The sequence below is a fragment of the Bos mutus genome, chromosome 16, assembly GCF_027580195.1.
Source record: "Bos mutus isolate GX-2022 chromosome 16, NWIPB_WYAK_1.1, whole genome shotgun sequence".
Lineage (NCBI taxonomy): Eukaryota > Metazoa > Chordata > Mammalia > Artiodactyla > Bovidae > Bos > Bos mutus.
The window spans coordinates 18,711,703-18,731,140 of NC_091632.1; the positions used below are offsets into that span (position 1 = coordinate 18,711,703).

General features: G+C 36.1%; 1 protein-coding gene across 1 annotated transcript in view; it reads left to right on the forward strand.

Annotated features, from left to right (window-relative positions):
* TPR (translocated promoter region, nuclear basket protein) overlaps positions 1–19,438 on the forward strand; it is a 63,724-nt gene that overhangs the window by 43,988 nt on the left and 298 nt on the right. Inside the window, exons 40-51 of the mRNA XM_005893108.3 lie at positions 101–184; positions 3,054–3,251; positions 4,024–4,155; positions 4,638–4,728; positions 6,213–6,397; positions 7,533–7,601; positions 7,714–7,808; positions 11,861–11,967; positions 13,410–13,505; positions 13,629–13,785; positions 16,332–16,450; positions 18,789–18,884. Of these exons, the coding sequence (XP_005893170.1) occupies positions 101–184; positions 3,054–3,251; positions 4,024–4,155; positions 4,638–4,728; positions 6,213–6,397; positions 7,533–7,601; positions 7,714–7,808; positions 11,861–11,967; positions 13,410–13,505; positions 13,629–13,785; positions 16,332–16,450; positions 18,789–18,884 (1,429 nt within the window). The remainder of the gene's footprint in view (positions 1–100; positions 185–3,053; positions 3,252–4,023; positions 4,156–4,637; positions 4,729–6,212; positions 6,398–7,532; positions 7,602–7,713; positions 7,809–11,860; positions 11,968–13,409; positions 13,506–13,628; positions 13,786–16,331; positions 16,451–18,788; positions 18,885–19,438) is intronic.

The following is a 19,438-nucleotide window of genomic DNA, read 5'->3' on the forward strand; positions in this document are numbered from 1 at the left end:
TTACAGATTTGAGTTTTGTTTTATTGGGAGACCTAGCTGAACAAGTGTTGCTTCATCTAGTGAATTGATACGATTCACACACTTATATGTCCTGATGCAGGAGGAAGTTATGGCAGAAGAAAGTACTGATGGAGAGGTAGAGACTCAAGTATACACCCAGGATTCTCAAGATTCCATTGGAGAAGTAAGTAAAATACGGAAAGTAAGGTAAACAAATGATTGCTTGAATGAAATGAGCTTTGACAAATTGAAATATTGTTTGGACTTCTATTTTCAATATACTTCTTTTATATTTAACAATATTATTAGAATTGCCAATACAATTTCTACTTTGTTTTACTTCTGATTAGTGTCCTGCCTTCTAAATTTTATTAAAGAAATGTTTTTCTTTATAGAAGGCACAAACTTTCTAAGCTAAGAGTTGTCACAAGTAAAGATTATCCACTCTTATGTATTTGAAAGGACGAGCTGGTTGAGTCTTGCATTTATCCATAGTGCCTATTTGTTGGTCCTCAGTTGCTCCCCTCTATTGCTTCCCTTACTAAATTAAAATAATCTCTGAAAGGAAATGCATTTGTATACATCTTCATCTTTTAAACTCTCATTGAGGCTTCTCCAGAAACAACCTGACTAGTGGAAATGCATAGACTCTGAAGATATAAACTCTAGCTTTTGTTCATTACTTTACCACTTAGAAGCTGTATGACTATAAGCAAGATGTTAATTCTCTTTAAGCTTCAACTTTCTCATCTGTTGGAATAACTTTTAGTCTTGTAGAGTACCCAAAATAGTACCTGCCATATATTAGGCACTCAGATTAATGCTTTTCTTCCATTCCCCTGCCCTACAAACTGAGAATTCATAATTTATAGCGTGTGTGCACGCATGTGCACGTACTCAGTTGCTCAGTCGTATTCGACTCTTTCAACCCCATGGACTGTAGCCTCCAAGGCTCCTTTGTCCACGGAATTTTCCAGGCAAGAATACTGGAGTGGGTTACCATTTCCTTCTGCAGGGGATCTTCCCAACGTAGGGATCACAACTTTGACTCTGGCAACTCCTGCATCAGCAGGCAGATTCTTTACCATTGTACCACCTGGGAAGTCAATTTATAGTAATTTATTTGTAATATTATAACATTAGTTAACACAATTCATTATTATATGCCAAGTGTAGTTAAAATATTTGCATTTATTAAATAATTTAATCCTCATAACAGATCTGGTCACAACCCTGTTTTATAGGTGAAGAAATCAATGCCTAGCTAAGTCATGTACCCAAGTTCTCATAGCATTGGAGCTAGAATTTAATCTCAGGTTGTCTGTTTTTCATTTGTCTTGTTAAGCTTGAAACAATACTTTCTTCTCTGGGTAAAGTTTTAGGACCACTTTATTCTAAAATTATTTTATCTGTATAAAATAAAGAAACTGTTTCAGGCTAATCACAAGTAACCACAGATTGCAGGTACATACTGGTTTCGTAGATGCATTAATTTTCTAAGGTAATTTTTTCAGATTTCCTTGACTACGAACAGAAAATTAAACCTCCAAGATGAATAGGTAATATTCTAAATGGCATCAGTTTCATGTATCTTTCGGAGAGGGTTATACCTGAAGATCATAACAATTTTGAAATAAGATGTAAATTTCGGTGTTATTGCCAGACTTGGTTAAATTATACTAAAATATTTTGTACAAAGCATTTACTTTTGAGATTGACAAAATTGTCTGTGACTCAGAAGTGCCATTGGACTTTGCATTCTGCCTTCTAGCGCTGTCTACTCAGTGTGTGAATATGTAACAGTTCATTTTTCTAATTTTCTGACAGTGAAGCAGATGTTCTTTGTAAGTGTTGTTTTTCTTGAAATAAGCATGTCAGTTTGAGTTACATTTTTAATTATACCATGACTTACACATTTTTTCCATTACAGTAAACATCCTTATGAATGATTTAGTTCATAAGGCATTGTTTCTGCCTTGTATACCAGAAGGAGATTTTGGAACTCCCTGGTGATTCAGTGGTTAGGGTTCTGCGCTTCTACTGCAGAGGGTGTGTATTCTGTCCCTGGTCAGGGAACTAAGGTTCCACATGCCATGTGGCACAGCCCGCCGCCCCCCACCCCCCCCCAAAAAAAAAAGATTTTGCTGAGTACTGAACTAAAAAGTAAACACTTTTTTGTAAGAAATATCAAAAATAAAGTTAAATTATGGTTTATTTCAGTAGCTAAAAATATGAAATTGTTAGATTAAGGAAATACTGGTATATCTTTAATGTGGTTTGAAGACTTGAGATAGGGTATTTAGAAAGGGGGAGAAGTGTTTGTAAAAAGATAATTGTAATAGTTTGTCTTATTTAGTGTGTTTTACAGATGGTTTCTGGTTTGGGGAACATTTTTTGTCTTTTTTTTTTTAATTATATGTTGCAGTTCCATGGATATTCTTTTTTCTGATTTTGGTTTGCACTGTTAACTCACTGTGTTGGCTGTTGAGCACTTGAAATGCAACAAGCCCAAAGTGAGATATTCTTAAATATGAAATATACATTGGATTTTGTAGACATATTACAAATTTTAAAAGATAAGATGAATAATTCTTATATTGATTCCACACTGAAATGATTTTTGGCTATATTAAGATTGTTATTAAAAATTGATTTCACTTGTTTTTTTATGTGACTGCTAAAATTTTTTAAATTATACATGTGAAATGTATTGTGGCTCACATTATATTTCTGATGGACAACATTCATCTACAGTACCACCCTGGTACCTTTGACATATACACGTGTCTGTCTGTCTGTGTGTGTGTGTGGTCTATCTTTTTTATTGAAGTATTACCAAGTGGGATTTAGAATAATTTTTCTATAATAAGATAGTAAAGAGACGCAAAACATTTATTTTGAATTAATTCTGCTTTTGAAAACAACATTTTTTAAAATAAAATTCTCATAGCCCATTAGTATTCTTTAGCCTTTACTTATATCTACAGTATGTCACTGATAGTTTTAAGTATAATTGACTATTCTTTATTCATTTATTTTTTTTACTTTTAAAGGGAGTCACCCAGGGAGATTATACGCCAATGGAAGACAGTGAAGAAACCTCTCAATCTCTACAAATAGACCTTGGGCCTCTTCAGTCAGATCAACAAACAGCTTCATCTCAAGATGGTCAGGGCAAAGGAGATGATGTCATTGTAATTGACAGTGATGATGAAGAGGAGGAGGAGGATGAAAATGATGGGGAACATGAGGTGAATTTGATTTGAAATCATTTATTGTTTTAAACTGAAATTCTGATTCCCTGTCACTTTAAGTAGATTGTTTTGCTTTTCTTTTATCCTGATTAGTTCTGAACTTAACATTTGGTAGTGAAATTTGCATGGAGCAAGTGATGGAAAGTCTCATTTGTTTTAATGATTACTAAGTCCTTTAGGATTTGTTAGATTAATTAATCTTAAATCTCACTGATAAGTGACTAGATTTAACTGTAAGCACTATGGTTTCTGAAAATAAAAGTATTGTTTTTTATTTTGTGGAACCCTCATAGTTCTTTTCAAAAGAAATTGAAGTGTGAAGATAATTATTTTTTAAGCAAAACTTCGCATTTTGTTTTGGGTGTTAGTTTAGTATTGACACCTTCTCCTTTTTTGATTCTTTTATTAATCAAACTAAGTATTTAAAAGCTTATAGTATTTCACCATTTTCTCATTCAATGCCACATTTTAAATTTAGAATCAAAGTGGACCACTTGACATTCATTTGACACCTAGAAGTTTTTATCTTTGAATTGATCTCATATGGACAGTTAGAACTCGGAGTTGACTGTTAACAATATTAATTCCAGTAAGCATCACAGTTTTGATTCTTGAAGCCACTGAAGTCTGAATTCCATATAACTTTCAGGACGGCTCCTGTATCCTCATCAGTGTGGTGTCACTTAAATTTCTAATCGTGGTATCAAGATAGTGTAGAACATGTATACCATATCTTGTATCTTTATTTATACTTGGGATTTTTTACAAGGATTATGAAGAAGATGAAGACGATGATGATGATGATGAAGATGACACAGGGATGGGAGACGAGGGTGAAGATAGTAACGAAGGTACCGGCAGTGCGGACGGCAATGACGGATATGAGGCTGATGATGCTGAGGTAACGGGCCAGAATTTGGACCGTCATTGTCTTCAGGAACTTGCTTGGTACTTTCCAAGAGTATAAAAATCCTGTATTGTCAGAACACTACAACTTTTCATATCTTTGGATTTTTTGTTTCTGCTGTCGTTTGCAGAGAAGGCAATGGCACCCCACTCCAGTACTTTTGCCTAGAAAACCCCATGGATGGAGGAGCCCAGTAGGCTGCAGTCCATGGGGTCACTAAGAGTCGGACACGACTGAGCGACTTCCCTTTCACTTTTCACTTTCATGCATTGGAGAAGGAAATGGCAACCCACTCCAGTGTTCTTGCCTGGAGAATCCCAGGGATGGGGGAGCCTGGTGGGCTGCCATCTCTGGGGTTGTACAGAGTCGGACACGACTGAAGCGACTTAGCAGCAGTAACAGCAGCTGTCGTTTGGTTAATTATTGAAGATAATCACGTGATTTACTTGCATTTAGCATTCATATTTTGTTTTCAGGGTGGTGACGGGACTGATCCAGGTACAGAAACAGAAGAAAGTATGGGTGGAGGTGAAGGTAATCAGAGAGCAGCTGATTCTCAAAACAGTGGTGAGATTTTGTTTAGTTTTTCTTTTGTTATTGAACACTTTTAACATTTTACTTAATTTAATATTTTAACCTAACATTTTCTAAACTAAGATTCCACTTAATTATCACATAGGTAGTAAAACTTAGTAAACTGGCAAGGGAAAGATTGGCTCTTGTTCTTGCTTTGTCATATTATTCTCATAAAGTCTATTGTGTTTACATCTAAAATGTAGTCATTATATTATTTTTTTCTACCTCATTGGAATACAGTGAGATTCAGACTTTTTAAATCTATAAAGTATTATAAATGCCATGTGTTGCTTCTGCTCATAAGTGTAAAATTAAATCAAGGACTTCTCATAATAGTAATAGCAATTCACAACCAGGAGAGGTCAGTCTAGTCAAGCTGCAATGTTTCAAGATTTGTGGGTATCAGTTTTAAAATATTGTCCAGTTTTCTGGTAAATAAGAGACTTTTTCATCAATAGAGCATGCTTTTTGTTAATTGTTGAAAAGATGAGTCCTGGCAATCAGCTAAAAGTTGTAGGCAGTAAAGAATTATAGAATTCATAGAAAATAATTTTCTTTTAGAATCATTTTTAAATGTTTTTTGAAGACTCTGTGATCATCTGGTTTTGATATTCTGATTTTAACAGATAATACTGAGCCAAAATCAGTAGTAATATAATAAAAAACCTTATATATGTAGACTAGTGGGAAAACAGAATATCTGAGTTTTTGTGTAGGCCTGTGTATAAAAATGTAAATTGTATACTCATTTGAATTAAGGAAAGGAAAGGCAAGCAGTCTTTTCAACTTTTAAATTTTTTAAGAGAATGAATATTGAACTATATAATGAAAAATAGTATTGCTTTTTAAGGGAGATAAGGAGCTAAGGAGATTAATTGTAATAATTTACATCTTTAAAGCGTTTTATGGATTTAAGAAATACCTTTTTTGTGTCACATAATTGGGTTATAGAGGGAAAGTTTTTGCCTAACATTATCACTGAAAGCTAAGTCTTGTGAGCGTGAGTGTTCATAACCTTTTTTCCTTAATACAAAGCATAACAGATGCTCATTGAATACTTACTGGGGAAATTCTTACAATAAGCTTACCAGGTTTTAACTACCAGTGAAGAATCTGAAAAGCAGAAGCAAAGTGATATAACTAGGTTAAGTGTTAAAAGGTACTAAGTGTTAAAATGTTTATCTTGTGTTAAGCTAAGTGCTTTCTGTCCATTATTTGAAATCTTCAGAAAAATGTTTCTTACGGGTTATATTTTTGTTTCATGAACCAACCAAAGAAATAGAAGGAACTTGCTTAAGGCTGTACAGCTGTTAATTGCATACCTGTTATCTCTGGGTCTGCCACACCTCGCTATTTTTTTATGAAAATATTAGTTAGGTGAACATTCATAGTGTTAAGAATTATAGTTCTAGCGATTGTCCAGATTACCTTATTGTAAACTTAATAGTTCAGAATAAAATTCTCTTTTCCTATAGGCGAAGGAAATACTGGTACTGCAGAGTCCTCTTTTTCCCAGGAGATATCTAGAGAACAGCAGCCATCATCGGCATCTGAAAGACAGACCCCCCGAGCACCTCAGTCACCAAGACGCCCACCACACCCACTTCCCCCAAGACTGACCATTCATGCTCCACCTCAGGAGCTGGGACCGCCAGTTCAGGTATTAAAAGTACTAGTCACTTTGAACATTTTACTTTGAAAAATGTTGGGTTTTTCTCCCTTTCTTCCCATTAGCTATTACTTTGTTTTTCCCCAGGAATTAAGTGAACTTTTTAATGTTTTGGTACATTTTTATAAAATTTTTGAGCTGAAACTAATCTCTGAATTATTTTCCCTGAAACGTGGCAGGCGGGGACTTTGGAAAAGCAAGGCTTGCTAAAGTCTTGTATAAGTTGAAATGATTATATGCAGAGAAAATAAGGGTCTGCTGTTTTTACAGGTTAAAAAAGAAATTTTTATTGGATTTTGATTAAAATATATTTCAGCAGCTGACCCATTTGTTTTGAAGGTTTCTTTCTCCAAGGTGCATGAATTATTTTTAAAATACATTTCTGTTCTTAACAGATCTTTTTTCTTCTTTTTTTTTGGAATCACACATATTAATACCCACTGTTCAAGTTCATGATAGTGTGCATAACCCTTTACATGAGACACTCTTTGTAGTAGGGTTGAACATCTCTATCAGAAGCTCTTGAAGAAACAGCTGGAAAAGTACAAAGGATCTATTAATCATGTAGCTTGAGTCTTTGTAGTATACTAAACACTGTCAAGGGTAGATTTTACCAAAGTACCACTGGTGAAGATAAATTTTCTCATTTTCTGAAAATATAAAGTCGTGGAGGATTATTTATGGATCCTGCAATCTCCATCTCCATCAATTTTTAATTGTCTAAATTTGGAAACAGTTTACAAGTATTCAGTACCACTGTTTGAACTTTAAAGGATAATTCAGGTTCAACATCCAAACACTTAAAGAGATAGAAACTAACTTAGTTATCAACAAATAACAAGGACCAGAGTTTGGTTTTACATAGTGATTAATATTATCTACTGGTTAATAAAATATTTGTTGGTTAATATTATAGTCTGTATAATTAAAAACATGTCACTGTTTACAAAGTAGACTTCTTTAATACTGGTACAAGATTAGTAGCAGTTTAAGAAAGGTTCCAATGATTACATTAATCTGCTAACATTTTAGTTATTTTATTACCAGCCTGGTAAGCTGTATCTGTTAGCGTTTGGTGTTTCTTTCATTGCCTAATTCCTTAAATGAAATTCCTTTCTTGACACAGAGAATTCAGATGACCCGAAGGCAGTCTGTAGGACGTGGGCTTCAGTTGACTCCAGGAATAGGTGGCATGGTAAGTACCTACCTCTCATGTAAAGGTGATTTATTTGTTCAGCGATTATTTGTCTTGTCCATACAGATGCTCCTATCATGCCTGCTAAGTACTTGTTTTCTGTCTTTTTTAGCAGCAGCATTTTTTTGATGATGAAGATAGAACAGTTCCAAGTACCCCAACTCTTGTGGTGCCACATCGTACTGATGGATTTGCTGAAGCAATTCAGTAAGTTAATGAGATAGAACCACACTTTGTGACTAATAAAACTCTTTCCCTCTTAACTTGATTACATTTGATGATGGATACATTATTTGTTAAGTTCTATACTGGGTACGGGGGTTTTAGGTGGCTCAGGGGTTAAAGTGTCTGCCTGGAATGCGGGAGACATGGGTTCAATCCCTGGGTCAGGAAGATCCCCCTGGAGAAGGAAATGGCAACCCACTCCAATACTCTTGCCTGGAGAATCCCATGGAGGGAGAAGCCTGGTAGGCTACAGTCCATGGGGTCGCAAAGAGTTGGACACAACTGAGCAACTTCACTTTCACTTTTCATACTGGGTACTAAGCACTTGAGAGTAGAAGGGTTGAGGATGTAGTGTTTGAGAAAATCACATTGAGAAGAATGAAATACAGTTGCTTCCATCAGAAATTTAAAATTTAAAGGCAGTATACAGTGGTTAAGAGCATGGGCTTTAGAGTTAGAATGTCTGGCTTTGGAACCTAGCTATACTGCTTACTTGCTATATCAAGTTACGTGTATTCTCTGTACCTGAGTATCTTCATTTTATTAATGAGAATAACACAATATTTCTTTACCTCATAAATTGTGAGAATTAAATGAATTTATGTTACCATATTTATATAATATCACCTGCACATAGTAAGTGCTTTATATCAGATGTTGGTGAAAGTGTTAATAATTATAGTCATCATAATGGATAATACTGTTGTGTAAGCTAAGCTTATGCACAACTAATGATAATCTTAACACTCTAGAATAGAGGAATGAGCAAGAAGCTTTGTTTATAAAAATGAAGGAGTGATTTTTACCAACACATAGGGGAAAAGAACCAGAGGACTTAATGGGGACAGCATTAAATTGAGTCTTGAAAAAAAATACCTGAAGCTTACTGAGCATTCCCATGAATCAGTATTTTAATCTTCATAACTGTGAGACTGATCACACCATCGTGGTTATCGGGTCTTTCAGATCTTTTTTTTTGTATAGTTCTGTGTATTCCTCTGTGGTCACTCACCTAGAGCCAGACATCCTGGATGAGAAGTCAAGTGGGCCTTAGGAAGCATCACTACGAACAAAGCTAGTGGAGGTGATGGAATTCCAGTAGAGCTATTTCAAATCCTAAAAGATATGCTGTGAAAGTGGTGCATTCAATATGCCAGCAAATTTGGAAAACTCAGCAGTCACCACAGGACTGGAAAAGGTCAGTTTTCATTCCAGTCCCAAAGAAAGGCAATGCCAAAGAATGCTCATACTACCGCACAATTGCACTCATTCCACATGCTTGCAAAGTAATGCTCAAAACTCTCCAAGCCAGGCTTCAGTAGTATGTGAACTGAGAACTTCCAGATGTTCAAGCTGGATTTAGAAAAGACAGAGGAACCAGAGATCAAATTGCCAACATCCACTGGATCATAGAAAAAGAAAGAGAGTTCCAGAAAAATATCTATTTCTGCTTTATTGACTACACCAAAGCATTTGACTGTGTGGATCACAGCAAACTATGGAAAATTCTGAAAGAGATGGGAATACCAGACCACCTGACCTGCCTCCTGAGAAATCTGTATGCAGGTCAAGAAGCAGCAGACTGGTTCCAAATTGGGAAAGGAGTACGTCAAGGCTGTATATTGTCACCCTGCTTATTTAATTTATATGCAGAGTACATCATGCAAAATGCCAGGCTGGATGAAGCACAAGCTGGAATCAAGATTGCCGGGAGAAATAGCAATAACCTCAGATATGCAGATGATGCCACCCTTATGGCAGAAAGTGAAGAACTAAAGATTCTCTTGATGAAAATAAAGAAGAGAGTGAGAAAGCTGACTTAAAACTCAACATTCAGAAAACTAAGATCACGGCATCCAGTCCCATCACTTCATGGCAAATAGATGGGGAAACAATGGAAACATTGTTATATATTTTGGGGCTCCGAAATCACTGCAGATGGTGACTACAGCCATGAAATTTAAAAATGCTTGCTTTTTGAAAGAACAGCTATGACCAGCCTAGACAGCATATTAAAAAACAGAGACTTTACTTTGCCAACAAAGGTCCGTCTAGTCAAGGCTGTGGTTTTTCCAGCAGTCATGTATGGATATAAGAGTTGGACCATAAAAAAAGCTGAGCACTGAAAAACTGATGCTTTTGAACTGTGGTGTTGGAAAAGATTCTTGAGAGTCCATTGGACAGGGGGATCAAGCCAGTCAATCCTAAAGGAAATCAGTCCTGAATGTTCATTGGAATACTTTGGTATTGAAGTATAGTCCAATACTACCAGTAGTCCAATACTTTGGCCACTTGATGTGAAGAACTGACTCACTGGAAAAGACCCTAATGCCAGGAAAGATTGAAGGCGGGAGGAGAAGGCGATAACAGAGGATGAGATGGTTGAATGGCATCACAGACTCAATGGACATGAGTTTGAGCAAGCTGCTGGAGTTGGTAGTGGACAGGGAAGCCTGGCGTGCTAGAGTTCGTGGAGTCGCAAAGAATCAGACACGACTGAGTGACTGAACTGAACTATGAGAATAGATACTGTTATTTTATTGGCAGATAAGGAAACATGGAGATGCTAACACATTGACTAGACTTCAGACAACTAGGAAGTGGCAGTTTTTATTTCAAACCAGTCTGGCTCTGGAAACTATTTTTAACTCTTGTACTGTACCACTCCTTCTAAACAATAAGAAGGCTTTTCACGTGGAAATGTATATGTTTAATTGTGGCTGAAATATCTGTTGCATGATATGTACTTGAAGAATAGAAAAAAAATGTTTCTACAGAAATGGGAGCTCAGAAATGGGACCTGATTAATTTTCTAAGGTATGTGATAATATATATGGCCATAGAACAAGTTTTAAAGTTGCTCAGTTAACCACAAGTCACCTCAGGTAGGAGAAGGCAGTGGCAACCCACTTCAGTACTCTTCGCCTGGAAAATCCCCTGGATGGAGGAGCCTGGTGGGCTGCAGTCCATGGGGTCGCTAAGAGTCGGGCACAACAGAGCGACTTCACTTTCACTTTTCACTTTCATGATTGGAGAAGGAAATGGCAACCCACCCCAGTGTTCTTTCCTGGAGAATCCCAGGGACAGAGGAGCCTGTTTCTATGGGGTCGCACAGAGTCGGACACGACTAAAGCAACTTAGCAGCAGCAGCAGCATCTTTTCATGTGCCTCTTGGCCATCAGTATGTCGCTTAGTCATGTCTGACTCTTAGCGACCCCATGGAATGCAGCCCACCAGGCTCCTCCGTCCATGGGATTTTCCAGTCTGGTTTGAAATAAAAACTGCCACTTCCTAGTTGTCTGAAGTCTAGTCAGCCAATCAGAAACACTCATCTAAAAAACTGCTCGGAATTTAGGTTCCTTTTAATAGAAGGAGACAGATGTAAAATTTTACCTGATAGAGGTTGTCCTTAACTAAAACAATGATGGAAACAGGAAATAGATTCAAGAGTATAATCCATAAACCACAACATCAATAGCTGGCTAGCCAGGGAAGGTTAGGGTAAGGAGTGGGCAAAGAGTGAGATAATACTATTTTATATCCTGGATTATGGGCAGAAAGCTTAATGGTAGTGTTATTAGGGCAGGGAGAAAACAAATTTCTAGCCAGCTAATAATTAAATCATTTCTAGACCAACATTGTAAACTGAGACAAAACTTTTTTCATGATTTTACTCATTTTCTGTTATATCTCATGTTCAGTTTATGTTGCTTTTTATGTATCTGCATAGCGATTTCTAGCAGATTTGAGAAATGTGAGGCATAGGTCAGGAGAGCTGGAAGTTATTTTTTGTATAAATCATGTTTATATAAATCACATAATATGAATCCCATGATTTATATTATTGCTAAGATCTTGACAACTGACATTTTGAAAATATTTTCATATATGAGAATTTCTTTATCAGTTTTATTTTCAAACTGTTTTCCTACTTTGTTTTTGTTTATTCTTCCTTCTTCCTGTTTTCTTTCCATCATTGCAGTTTAAGCAAGGTAACTTTAAAGGTCATCTTAAATTAGTTTTTGTCTATTTAGTTCTCCACAGGTAGCTGGTGTTCCTAGATTCCGGTTTGGGCCACCTGAAGATATGCCACAAACAAGTTCTAGTCATTCTGATCTTGGCCAACTTGCTTCTCAAGGAGGTAAATAGCTAAATAAAACCTTAGCTCTCTTGGATTTGCATGTATTTGGTAATAAACCATTCTGACATGATTTTTTTTTTAAGTGAACAAGTATTAATTTAAAAAATATGTATATATAAATAATTCTTATCCTAATTAATAGAAAAAGGTATAATATATTTAATACTTATTAAAACACGGCCTTAGATATGTGTTCTGAACAAAATTTTCAGTTCTTTGGGCATAATGACTAACTTTTACATTTGTATCTCTTTTGGCTCCTAGTATAGTATCAAGAATATTTGTTGTGCCCATGAATATACATGGGTACTACCATCCATTTTAAAGTTGTTGGAAGGAATGCAGCATATTTTTTTAGTTTGATGTTTATCATTCCAGTTAAGTTTATAAAACTAGTTAGAGATTTTCCATTAACATTAAAAATTAAAAATGTTAAAAATATGTGGAATAAAATGATATCTAAATTAAGTAATAGCAGTTGGTTACTTGGACATGAATTACACTGTTTCTGGAATTAATTACCTTTTAATCATTGGTTGGCATTCATAGAACACACTGTATTTCTGGGAAGCTGTTACGGTATTTTGTAAATGAATAGGGAATGCATACTGGTCTAATAATAAGCCCAGAACTGAAGAATAATCTGCAGCCCTTATGTAAGTCATGAAATTCATCTTAGTCCCTGGGTGGTTTAGGATGTTAGGTCTAATACTGTTTCCCTCTACCAATATGAAATTGTGAGTTGACTTCAGAGAAATTCAAAGTTTTAATGTGGCTTTATTATAGTACTTCTAAGACTTGGAAGTCAGATCTAAGCTTACATTGGAATGCTACCACTTTACTAGTAACTTTGGGGAAATTAATTAACCGTTGAAATTCAATTTCTTTAGCAAAAAAGACTAATATAAACTTGCAGTTTTGGTGAAGAGTAAATTCAAACATAGTACCTAGTTCATAGTTGGTTACTCAATAAAGTTAGCTTTTATGAAACTATGAGAGCACTTCAGCTGGTCTTTTTCAGGGTACTTAAATTAATGTTGTCTCCATGGTGACTCATTGGTAAAGAATCCTTCTGTCAATAAAGGAGACACAGGTTTGATCCTAGGGTTGGGAAGATCCCCTGGAGAAGGAGATGGCAACCCACTCCAGTATTCTTGTCTGGGAAATCCCATGCACAGGAGTCTGGTGGGCTACAGTCCATAGCGTTGCAAAGAGTCAAACACAACTGAGCAGCTAAACAACAACAAATCAGTGTTAGCTTTAAGGATACACATACATTTAAATGTATTTACATATTTGGGGGATTGACCTTTGCTTAATGGGCTGATTGTGGGCTTCAACAGAGTTATGTGTCTCCACTGATTAGTTTTCTTTCTTTTTGATATCTAGGATGTGGACAGTATTTTGTCCTTTCAATCATTAATGTTCAAAATTGTCTTTAGGTTTGGGAATGTATGAAACACCCCTTTTCCTAGCTCATGAAGAGGAGTCGGGTGGCCGAAGTGTTCCTACTACTCCTCTGCAAGTAGCAGCCCCAGGTAGGTATCAAAGGCAGATCAGTAGATTATGTTTTATTGGTGAAATGGAAACCTGTGATTAAGAATTTAAGGAGACCACAAAGCTGAAGTTTTCATTGCTCTTCTGGTCTTTTCATTTTCAAGTGACCGTATTTACTGAGAGCACCGCCTCCGATGCCTCAGAGCACGCTTCTCAGTCTGTGCCAATGGTGACAACGTCCACTGGTACTTTATCCACAACAAACGAAACAGCAGCAGGTGATGATGGAGATGAAGTATTTGTGGAGGCAGAATCTGAAGGGTAAATGTTTACCTTGTAATTTTTGCATGCTTATACTTGTCAGACTTTTACATTTTTTTGTTCTTTCCTTAAGCCAGAAACAGTCTCTTGAGCTATATTTTCAGTGGCATCCTTTTACAAAAATAATCCAAGCCATATATTTTGGAAAGCCAATTTTTGCACAAAATATTATATTTTAAGACTTAGACATTATTATTACAGAAGAGAGATAACTTTTTAAATGGTTATATTCTTGAAAATTGCATATGATGCATTCTCAGACAAAGTATTCTCTAAAATCACTGGTCCTCCTCCACTAATGTAGCTGCTTGAACTTTTCCCCAAGAAAGAAGTCTTTCTGTGAAAGTTAGGAAATGACTCACTTTTCCATTTAGCAGTGGGCTCTCAAGCAAACCTCACCTATTTTTTATTTATGTGCATTTAGAACTTGGTCTGAAACACTGACTTCTTAAAAATTAGAAATCTTCAGACCTGACTTAACACATCAGTTATAAACAAAGTTTAGAAAGAAGTATTTCACAACAAATCATCTGAATTTTTTTTTAAACCAAAGGAGGTGGAACAATTTAATAGAAAGAACTCACTGGACAGTGCTTTGGAGAAGTTTAACTTTCAAAGCGGAACCTGATTCTTTATAAAATAAAAATGTTAGACTGCTTCGTAGTCAGAAGCATAGCTAGAAGTAGAACCCAGATTCCTAGGTAGTGCTCAAGTATTGTTTTATTTAGCAACATTTTGTTAGTGTAATTAACAGCGCAACTCTAGTAGATATATAAGAAAAAATGAAGTCTATTGATACACCTCTCACTCAGTGCTGCTTAATTTGAGAAAGTTACACACCCTGCTGAAAATACTAGCTGCCTTTAATTCCATACCATGTATGCAAGTCACTTTATATGTGTCGTTTTTAATCCACACAGTATCTATCACAAAGTTTTGTCCCCATTTTACAAATGAGAAAGCTCAGACTCTGAACATGTTAAAATAACTGGCTTAGACTGTACTTCTCTAGTTTTCAACTGTAGCAGAGTCATAAGAGGTATCTTTCAGGTTCAGTTCAGTTCAGTTGCTCAGTCATGTCCAATTCTTTGTGACTCCATGAACTACAGCACACCAGGCTTCCCTGTCCGTCACCAATTCCCAGAGCTTGCTCAAATTCATGTCCATTGAGTCAGTGATGCCATCCAACCATCTTATCTTTTGTGGTCCTCTTCACCTCCTGCCTTCAGTCTTCCTAGCATCAGGGTCTTTTCCAGTGAATCGTTCTTTGCATCAGGTGGCCAAAGTATTGGATTTTGTTTCAGCATCAGTCCTTCCAATGAATATTCAGGACTGATTTCCTTTAGGATTGACTGGTTTGATCTCCTTACTGTCCAGGGTACTCTGAAAAGTCTTTTCCAACACCACAGTTCAAAAGTACCTATTCTTCAGTGCTCAGCTTTCCAACTCTCACATCCATACACGACTACTGAAAAAACCATTGCCTTGACTAGACAGACCTTTGTTGGCAAAGTAATGTCTCTGCTTTTTAATATGCTGTATAGGTTGATCATAGCTTTTCTTCCAAGGAGCAAGCGTCTTTAAATTTTATGGCTGCAGTCACCATCTGCAGTGAGTTTGGAGCCCAAGAAAATAGTCTGTCACTGTTTCCCTTGTTTCCCCATCTATTTGCCGTAAAGTGATGGGACCGGATGCCATGATCTTCCTTTCTTGAATGTTGAGTTTTAAGGCAACTTTTTCACTGTCCTCTTTCACTTTCACCAAGAGGCTCTTTAGTTCTTCATTTGCAGCCATAAGGGTGGTGTCATCAGCATATCTGAGGTTATTGATATTTCTCCTGGCCATCTTGATTCCAGCTTGTGCTTCATCCAGCCTGGCATTTCGCATGATGTAATCTGCGTATAAGTTAAATAAGTAGGGTGACAATATACAGCCTTGATCTTTCAGGTACATGGTTATATGTACTCAGGTTTGCAGATGATAAAAACGGGAGCACATATAAGTTATTCTTATACTCTTAATCTTCCTCACTTGTTTTTTGATGTGCTTTCTCGAATGGGAGAGAGAGATGAACTTATAGCTTTGAGCCAGGAATTCACCTACCCTAGCCTCATCTGGGCTAGAGCCCATGGTGAAACAGTGGTATATTATTAATAGTTGGAACTGTTGTGGATTATTTTAGTATCTAGTTTTGTTGAAAGTTGTTTCGCAACTTATCAAAACCCAGATATTGTTATCTACTGTGAACATCAAGAATGTGAACATCTTTTGTTAAAAAGAAAAAAAAAAACAGCAAAAAAGAGGAAAAAATAAAATTGGAATATGTCCTAGTGAGAAAAGAAGTGAGGAAAAAGGAACTTGAGCTCTCTTTTCCCTTGCCTTTTAAATATATGGTTACTATTGTTAGAGTCTGAAATTTAGAGTTGGAGGGGACCTCTGGGTTATTTAAATGATAGACTATATCAAAGAAAAGTTTGGAAACAATTTAGGATACATGCTAGAATCAGTTTTGTATTTTCTAATGAATTTTTGTTTTCCTTTCTTAGTATTAGTTCAGAAGCAGGCCTCGAAATTGATAGCCAGCAGGAAGAAGAGCCTGTTCAGGCCTCTGATGAGTCAGATCTTCCTTCCACCAGCCAGGACCCCCCTTCCAGTTCTTCTGTAGGTAAGTCCCTGCTCCAGACTACAACACAGCTTTTACACATCAATCTTGTTTGCAAAAGACACTGTTCTGTTAGTAACAATTGATAATTCTTTTTTCCTTGACTTTTAAAATGCTTCATTTGAAAGGAAATTTTTACTTTATTAAAAAGAACTTTTAATTTGTATTAAAAGAAATTGGTTGTGTCAAAGGTGCCATAGGGGCTGGAGGGATGGATTATTGGGAGAGACGCTAAAGAGTAGTCTCCAGGCCTCTTGCCTGTATTTAAACCACAGCAATTCCTTTTTTATTTCTTCTAACTGATAAGTTCTACATGAGATTTGGTATGTAGAGTTGAGGGTTGGGAGGTCTGTTGCTTAAAAAGAAATTGAAATTTACTAATGTAAATAGTTTTATAGTTTGGTTTTTCACATTTTTGAAGTTAACTTTGGAAAGGGCTATGGATCTTTCTTACAATAAAAATTATTTCTGCAGTTCCTTTTAAAAAATAATTAATATTTATTGAGCACTTACTTTGTATCAGACAGTATTCTAAGCCCTTTACCTGTATTTATTCATTTAATTCTCATACCACCCAGCATGGTAAGCACATATCTTCATTTCATAGAAATGGGAACTGAGTCACAAAAAGGTTGAATAATTTCCTTCAAAGTCACACAGTAATGGCCAAGCCGGGATGCAAACTCAAGAAGTTTGACTGGAGACTCCACTCTTAAATGGTACACTGAGATAGCTTATTCATCTCAGAGTTTTTAGCTAGGGAATTTCTTTTATTATTAAAGAAATATATCTTCAGTCACCCACTCTTAATTATTTCATTTTAAATTGTTTATAGCAGTAATCTTCAAACTCTGTCCTGGAATGTTCAGGTTTTATGGAAGACCTGCTCAGTTACTACTTTTTTCAGTCACGGCACTTGGCTGTCTCAAGACCTCTTCTCCCTTTCTGCTGCTTTTCTATGACACATTAACCCGTTACCTAATATGCCCAGATTCAGATTCTGTATCTGTCTTTTAACAGCTAGTAACTTTAAATCTCTGCTCACTTCATTGTGAAATATGGACATTCATAATTCATCTTGCAATCAGGATTAGAAATAATATATGTAAATTATATAACTCAGTGCTTTGCACACAGGCTCAAATTGTAGCTGTCATAATTATTATCAATATGATAGCATTATGAATAATATAATAATTGAAGTTCTATGCCCCCAGTCATATTCTGATGTCCCATGAGAACTGTCTTTCCTCCACGGGAGGGCACAAGTTATATCTTACCAGAGCTTGCATGAGAAAATACGGTTCTTGTTCCCTTTTACAATATAATATGAAATGAGGGTGTTAACTAATCCTCCCCATCTGAGCAGTCATCCATGTGGTCAGCAAATATTTAAGTGTCTGCCAAGTGCAAGGCAGTTTTACAGAAGTGTTACTAAAGAAAGTGATATTTAAGGAAAAACCTGAAGGTAAGGGAGCAAAGCTGTGCAGCTCTTCAGGGGAAGGTGTTCCAGGATGAGAAAAAGAGTAGATGCAGAGTCCACAAGGCAACAGTGTGGTATGTTCAGGGGTCAGCAAAGAGGCCTGTGTGGCTGAAACATAATCTGGACAGAGAGAATAGCAGGAGGTAATGGGATGGGGGAGGATAGATCTTGTAGCCCATTGTCATTTCTCCGGCTTTCGTGGATATAGCAGGCTTTTGGAGGGCTTCAGACAGTGTCGTGACATGATCTGACTGAACTTAGTATCAGTTTGGCTGCTGTGTAGAGAAGAGACTGAAAGTGAGTAATGGGCAGCAACAAAGAGAAAGTTTGGAGAATATTGCAGTAATTGAAGGTAAAGACGATGATGTTTTAGACAGGACAGTGGAATCAAGAATTGTGAGGAGTCAGATTCAGGATATAGATTAAAATTAGAGCTTACAGGATTTGCTAATGCTTGGATTTGGGGATGTCTGGAAAAGGGAGGAGTCAGATATGACTGGTGGTATATTGCAATGGACTGTTGTTTCCTGAAGGATATTGGTAGTTTGTTTTCGCATTGTATTCCCCAGCCTTTTTCTCAGTGTCTGATACATGGATAGGAGCCAAGTAAATATTATTAAATCATAAGAGTTGGGTGAAATGAATCAAAAAGTCAAAAACAATTTTTTTTTAAATTTTTTTAACTTTTTACCTTTTTGTTTGTTAAATGTCCCTTGTTAAAAAACAAACTATTTAAATATAGAAAGCAATGGGCACCTCTGCATTCTATCCATGCATTCACTTAGTAATTAGTTTTTGTCATTTTAACTGCTTTCTTATTTATTAACTTGCTTTCTTGTATATTAATGCTTTTCTCAGATACTAGCAGTAGTCAGCCGAAGCCTTTCAGACGAGTAAGACTTCAGACAACATTGAGACAAGGTGTCCGTGGTCGCCAGTTTAACAGACAGAGAGGTAAATTTCTAATATGCTGATCACGTGATAGGATGTGCAGTAGTATTAAATGGAATGAGTTTGTTAATCCTTAAGCTTCCAGTGTGTATTTATTTGACTTTTTTTGTTTGTTCTTTAAAATACTCCAGGGGTTGATTAAATAATTACACGTTGAGCTTGTGATATTTACTAATCTATAAGCTTCTTGTAGACAGGTTTGTGTACCATAGGTGTATGATGAATATGTGCTTATATTTTATTTTTACTCATTTCTTCCTTGAATTCAGGGTAAGCTAAAATGTTATAGTGCTATGTAATCACTTGTTACATATACCTTTTATACAGAAGAATAAGGATTTGTGACTTGTTTAGCTAGTCACAAAAGAAAAGTAAAAATGTAAAGAAAAATGTAAAATTTTAATATCTTTGTTTTCTAGTTTAACTATTAGAGATTGCATTCATGTTATAAAACATTAATTGTAATGATTTCCATTGAAGATGTAAAATACCTAACACAGTTTTGTGTCTATATGCTTAGACACTTGATCTTGAAAATTGTTATAATGAATTAGGGT